At 42.0% G+C, this 7,174-nt stretch overlaps 1 protein-coding gene across 1 annotated transcript in view; it reads left to right on the top strand.

Moving 5' to 3' along the window:
* Positions 1-265: 265 nt before the first annotated feature.
* Positions 266-7,174, top strand: part of LOC311131659 (uncharacterized protein) — a gene marked incomplete at both ends in the record, with an annotated part of 22,739 nt that continues 15,830 nt past the window's right edge. The window contains 3 exons of the mRNA XM_084164771.1: positions 266-294; positions 4,107-4,192; positions 6,747-6,821. Coding sequence (XP_084020897.1) covers positions 266-294; positions 4,107-4,192; positions 6,747-6,821 — 190 coding nt within the window. The remainder of the gene's footprint in view (positions 295-4,106; positions 4,193-6,746; positions 6,822-7,174) is intronic.

The raw sequence follows: 7,174 nt of genomic DNA, 5'->3' as shown, positions 1-7,174 counted from the left end.
CTGTCCAATGGGAACCCATTGAAGCAGGTTTTATGTGTCTTATGTGTCCCAGTTTGAGCATCCCCAGCCCTGGTCCCACCAGTCAGTCCTCACCATGCTCTCCCAGCACCAGGACTGATCTTCAGGGGGAACTAACCTAACGTTCATGTCTTTAGCTCCTTCTGCTCCTTTACCTCACCCACTGCTGTCTGTCTGTCTGTCTGTCTATCTGTCTGTCTGCTCTTAAAGCCCTGCGTCGCCCCTCGCTCCTAGACGGGAGTAGAACATGGAGCACCACTGTGCTCTCTTGACAAGGTAAGAGCTTTTTGAATGATACATGTATTATTAACGTAGTTATTTATATGTTGAAGTGGTAATATCTGGGTGGATTGGCATATTTGTGTGTTCCACTTGACTCTGACCTTGGTGTGGGGAAATCGTGAGGTAAGAGTTTAGTCAGGCTTACTGTTGTCTTAACATAATATATTTTTAATTGATTCATTCATTCTAGTCTGAGGACTTGCTAATTAGGAAATTATGAACAGTATGACATTCTCTCAGTAGCAGTGTTTCCCAAACATTTCCTCTTGTATCCTCAGCCATTCCACTTATCTGATGCATTCCAGAGCCAGATTACGCCATTCAAATACTGTAATGAGAGGCTTGGTTATTAGTTGACCAGTTGAATCAGGTGTGCTACAACTGGAATACATCAAATAACTGGAATGGCTGAGGGTACTACAGGAGAGATTTGGGAAACAGTGCTCGGTGGGAATCTACTCATTTCATCACTGATACATTTAGTGAGATATTTCATCTGAAAATATATATTTTGTAATGAAAACTTAATGATTTCTACTATCAGATTTCTAGTATTAGATTCCCCTGAATCATTGACTCACTCCAGAATAATGACAAATCCTTGCAGATCTTTTATTAGAAATAGGAAATATTCGTGCTTGAATTTATACAGCCATAAAATTAACCAGTGATATTGGAGGCTGGTTAATAGAAGCTCCATGGCCAGAGGCCAAGATTGAGATAGCACAGCTTTATAATCTGGCCCGAATGCACGCACACACACAGACTATAAACCTTGCTTTGTGGGTATTCAAACAGGGGGAAAATAAAAGATGTTAAACCTTAAGAACAAAACTTCCTTTCCTCCTTACCTCTCCAGTGGGGTGGTCAACTGTGTCTTTGTCATGGCTTATGGCTCTGTTAAAAAGCTGTCTGGCCTCTCGAATAGCCCCTGTGGTCTGTCACCTTTTGACCCCTGTGGGGACGAGAGTGACACACACACACACACACACACACACATATTTTTGACTTTTATTGCCCTAAAGCTTTGTCTGGGGAATGCTCCCAAATTATTAGCTGACTAATTAAAGTGAGTGATAGGTTTAATTTGTAAGGCTGAGCTGCAGAGAGTGGAACAGGGATCCAGTTGGTGTAATTAAGACAAATGAGAGCAATGGAAGTCACGCCAGGAGAGCTGGCTTACTACACGGTCCAGGCTCTGGGACGCTGAGGGACAAGGCCATATGAGTGGCACAGCGAGGAGGCCAGAAAACATTCAAACAAGCTCTGGATGCTGGAGAGCACACACTGTGCTTTTCACTCAGAGAGAGTAATGACTGATCACCGAGTTGTAATTGCTCTTGATGAAAGAGGCACAATCTTGAAGATGTTTATGTTCTCATCAGTAATGCCCTTGACCTTTCACGACACAGTACTATAGACTAGAAACTCTGGCTGAGATGCAGCATATTGATTAAAAATTTTCCCCTGAGAATAGAGTTGTTGAGGTTGTTTCCCTGTTGACTTGGTTTATAGTTTAATCTGTGGCCTGAGAACATAGTATGGGAAAAAGTCAAAACACAATTGCTTTTACAAATATATTTTCTGCAGCTCAAGAGCTGATGTTAAGACAGCTGTCAAGCTTTCCCCAGACCATCAGTGACAGAATGTTTTTGATGCTATTTCTTGCTGTGACAGTTTATCTCCAGGGGTTGGAAGTCTATTGTACACAAGGCATCAAAGAACACCAAGCTTTCCTTTCCTGTATGTTACAGCATCAGACTGGATCTAAGGACAAATGCAAATTAAAATGCCCCAAAGCTGTTAGCATAGAAGGACATCTCTGTTGTGAATGAACCCCTATTAGTGCTACATTGTATTCTCTTTCTTTCTCTCTCTCTCTCAATTTCAATTTCAATTTCAATTTAAGGGCTTTATTGGCATGGGAAACGTGTGTTAACATTGCCAAAGCAAGTGAAGTAGATAGTAAACAAAAGTGAAATAAACAATAAATATTAACAGTAAACATTACACTCTGAAGTTTCAAAAGAATAAAGACATTTCAAATGTCATATTATGTATATATACAGTGTTGTAACAATGTGCAAAGCTCTCCCTCTCTCTCTCTCTCTCATGCCTCACACTAAAGCTGCTCAGCACAACTAGTGCCCACATGGAAGTGCAGGGAAAGATCATTTCACAGTAAAGGTGGGTGTACTGTACTGTGGTCCAGGGTTCCTGTCAGTGAAAGCCCTCCCCATAACCATTATAAGGTCAGGGCTGTTCTTGGCTGCCAGGTAGATAGATTGATGGGCATGGGGAGATGCAGGGCTGCCAGCCTGTAGTTATTTGGGCAGCATCCTCCATGGTGAAGCATATATATGTTAGTGGCTAACTGCCTCTTCCCTCTCTCCTCTGTAGGGGCCTTGCTGAGTAAGCCATTAGTCACTTCTCTGACAGCACCCACCTCTCTCTCCCTGTCTTCCCTGTCTCCTTAAAGTCGGAATCCGTAGCGATGAAACTGCCACGTTCGCTTGCGATATTACAACAACAAAGACGTTACTTCAAACAAAAATCAATTTGCGGACATCATTGCACGTGCGATAGAACAGCAGAGTATGTACTGCACATTTTTTTCTTCTTGATGCTGGAGATCCTCACTGCCGTTTAATAAACAAAACAAAAGCAATACCAAATGTGCCGAGGGGCGCTGTTTCTCCTAATGCAGATCAAAGCTTTAACACACCACTGATCATCTCTCTTTCTAAAATAGACCTCCATATACACTCTCTGCCATTACACACTGCCTTGGTGCCTCGGCCCATCACTCCATATCACCCTGCCTGTCAGCCTTCTAATAGGGCTGATGAAAGGGCTGTGGAGGGTTGAGGAAAACAAGGCCAGGGGAGGGAAAGAGATAGAATTGTCTGTGGTGCAGTCTAATTTCTTAGTCTGTGGAGTCTGAGGACACACAACACAATGTTGTGGTTTTATGTAGTACACATTCATGTGTAAGCCACAGGAGGTTGGTGGCATTAGTGGAACGGTATCAAACACCATGTGTTTGGTGCCATTCCATTCGCTCTGTTCTGGCCATTATTCTGAGCCGTCCTCCCCTAAGCAGCCTCCTGTGGTGTAGGCCTATGTATGACAATGGCTGTCTTTCTACGACACAATGTCTGTCTTTACTGTGTGTAGTTATTACTTCACTATTTCTGTAAGCTTACTTAGTATGGACAGACATTCGTATTCTGGAGTTGAGCTAATGTATTAGACAATGTACACTCGTGTCTGGCATAACTAAAACAACACCCGACTGCTTATGAACATCATCATGACACAGTTTCCCCCATTACATGTCAAAGGAGAAATGTATGGGTTTCTGTATTGCTGGTGCTCCATGATAACATGTGCTTGTGTTGTCATAAGGTCTTCATCTATCAAACTGATTGTAATCGTTCATATACAGTAATGATCAGTATGTCACACATGTCACTTCTGTCAGATAATATTTATGTGTCTACGTGAGTTGTAATCTCTTTTAATGTGCCGCTACTCTAAAGCTTTATTAATTCAGGCCAAAGACATGGTAGACATGATGACTGAAGACATCAGATCACTGACCCAGCTGTCTTTTCTCTCGCTCTCCCTCTCTCCCTCTCTCTCTCTCCCTCCCTCCCTCTCCCTCTCTCCCTCTCTCTCTCTCTCCCTCTCTCTCTCTCCCTCACTCTCTCTCTCTCTCTCTCTCTCTCTCTCTCTCTCTCTCTCTCTCTCTCTCTCTCTCTCTCTCTCACCTTCTCTCTTTCTCTCCCTCTCTCTTCTCTCAGGAAGCGACCATGGCACCCAGCGAGGTTGCTGTACCCCTCTACCTGCATGGCCCTCCTCTCTCTGCTACTCTCTCCTGCCCTCGGTCGTAAGTTACCCAGAAGCCTTCAGGGTCATGATGGACACGTAACGGTGTACTACTAGGATGTGGAAGTTGTTTCAGAATACTATCACAAGTCATTCCATTTATTACAAATGCAAATCTATGATTAAGACAGAAACATCAGATGTAGTGTAGTCAACTGTACTAGTCTGTAAGATTAATTCAGATAATCTCTAGTTTCTTAATTGTTACAGATGCCGTATCTTAATTTGTTAATCCTGTTGTTGTTCTGCACAGCAGGAAATGCAAACTTGTAGTGTATTTGAGGTTTAAAAAGGCTTCTAAAGTTTGTAATTTCCACGTAAAAATGTATCAACCCTTATAAAAAATGGATATTAATTATTATCCACATAATGTAGCAAAGTGTAGCAAACTGGCTCAAATTAAGATCCTACATCTGTATAAGCCTCTCTCGCGAGCTGTCAGAGAAATGCAATAACACATCTATCCACATTATGGGATGTTTTTCACCATCAACACAAATACAATACAGACTTGGGGTATACTTACAGCAGTAAACGAACAAAATGGTTATTCTTATTACATGTAAAGTGAATGCCATCTTATAGCACGGTTTACTGTTGCAGTACAAGCACATGATGTGTGGTCTAGTAGGTAGCTAGATTACTTTCCTTTTGGAAATGGTCTGCTTACATCCACTAGTCACCATTATAGCACTCAGTCACACGTGACGGCGGTGTTGTAAAAGCTGAGCTGAGGTCCATCTCCATCTACTGCTCATTTAGCGTAATGAATAGGCTGCTAAAACACATGGTAGCATCCCAAATGGCACCCTATTCCCACTATAGTGCACTACTTTTGATCAGGGCCTGTAGGGATCTGGTAAAAAAAATAGTGCACTATATAGGGAATAGGGTGCCATTTGGGACACAACCCAGGGTATTGGCGAGGGAGTGGTTATAGACTTACAGCTCACACTGCACAGCGAGAGAAGTGTTTATGGCTAGTAAACACACAGGATAAATACCATCTCCTCAAAGTATCTCCTCTACTCAGCAGTTATGGTGGAACCGATAGGGTCTTCCAGATGTGTTGCCTCCACACTCTGCACCTCCAAATGAGCTGACTCAGGTTATTGACTCTGGGAGTAGAGTCTAGAAGGCCTCTGGCTCCCAGCGTTATTTCATTACTTCCAGATCTATGTTTCCTAGTTTCCCCTGCACTGCGTTTTCACCCTCATACAGTGGCTTGCGAAAGTATTCACCCCCCTTGGCATTTTTCCTATTTTGTTGCCTTACAACCTATAATTAAAATTGATTTTTGGGGGGGTTGTATCATTTGATTTACACAACATGCCTACCACTTTGAAGATGCAAAATATTTTTTATTGTGAATCAAACAAGAAAAAAGAAAAAAAAAAAAGAAAACTTGAGCGTGCATAACTATTCACCCCCCCCCCCCCCAAAGTCAATACTTTGTAGAGCCACCTTTTGCAGCAATTACAGCTACAAGTCTCTTGGGGTATGTCTCTATAAGCTTGGCACATCTAGCCACTGGGATTTTTGCCCATTCTTCAAGGCAAAACTGCTCCAGCTCCTTCAAGTTGGATGGGTTCCACTGGTGTACAGCAATCTTGAAGTCATACCACAGATTCTCAATTGGATTGAGGTCTGGGCTTTGACTAGGCCATTCCAAGACATTTAAATGTTTCCCCTTAAACCACTCGAGTGTTGCTTTAGCAGTATGCTTAGGGTCATTGTCCTGCTGGAAGGTGAACCTACGTCCCAGTCTCAAATCTCTAGAAGATTGAATCAGGTTTCCCTCAAGAATTTCCCTGTATTTAGCGCCATCCATCATTCCTTCAAATCTGACCAGTTTCCTAATCCCTGCCGATGAAAAACATCCAAATACAAATCCATTTAAATTACAGGTTGTAATGCAACAAAATAAGAAAAACGCCAAGAGGGATTACTACTTTTGCAAGGCACTGTATCAAACAGGAGGAGGAGAGGAGGAGATTTGTTTTCTGAATGTTGAATACTTTATAAGTTTCACATTGAGATGATACTACTACAGTAGAGCAAGGCTCTTTAATTAAACATTATCAAATGTTTCTGCTCTCATTGTTTCAAGGTTCAGTTAAAGCTTTAGTTGAGAAGGACATTTCAAAAATCACCTCAGGTGTTACGAAATCCAATTTATTGCGGCTAACATTAGCTAGGGGTTAGTGTTAAGTTGGAAAGTAGTCCATGATCAGATTTGAACACACGACCTTTGGGTTGCTAGATGTTTGCATTATACACCCACCTTCCCAGCCTTAAGTAACCTTCTGTCTTATGTAACCATACCAAACGTAACATACTAATTTGAGTGTCACGAATTGACATTTTTTATTTGTTATGTCTAGTCTATGAGACCAGGGTGTTATCTTTTGCATCTTATACTGTACTACATACCTGTGTATCCACTCACTACTGTAAGTCGCTCTGGATAAGAGTGTCTGTTAAATGACTAAAATGTAAATGCTGTGAACAGAAACATCCTAACCAAGCTGCTGTCTCTGTGTGTTTTCCATCAGAGTTAGATCTCAACAGGTTAGATGGGGACACAGCTGTCTGTCCTCCCATGAGAAACGGACAAGATGACCTTCCAGGTAAAGTATAGACATTAACAATCATATATTTATTTTATTTTAGAAATAATGACTCTTTGAATATGTGTACTAACTTAGTCCTCTTCAACCCTGGTGGGACATACTGTAAGACAGCAACAATTTGCTTCCACTGCGGTCTGTCCTTGGCCCCAGCTTGCTTGCGCACTGTCCCATGAGATGTGGATATAGTTTATGATGTATTCAAAGGAGACCTGCATGGGAAGACATATTACATATCTCATCGTTGTATCATACTATACAAGACATCTCAGGAGGTCTGAGCTAGTAGTTATGAGATGTCTTTCTGTAACCAAGTCTCACCTCGCATCAAGACACCAGTTCAGAGGGGGCTC

Source organism: Coregonus lavaretus (assembly GCF_964263955.1).
Source record: "Coregonus lavaretus genome assembly, chromosome: 7".
NCBI classification, from domain to species: domain Eukaryota; kingdom Metazoa; phylum Chordata; class Actinopteri; order Salmoniformes; family Salmonidae; genus Coregonus; species Coregonus lavaretus.
The sequence above is the reverse complement of the archived record's forward strand: the minus strand, read 5'-3'. Positions and strand labels throughout refer to the sequence as shown.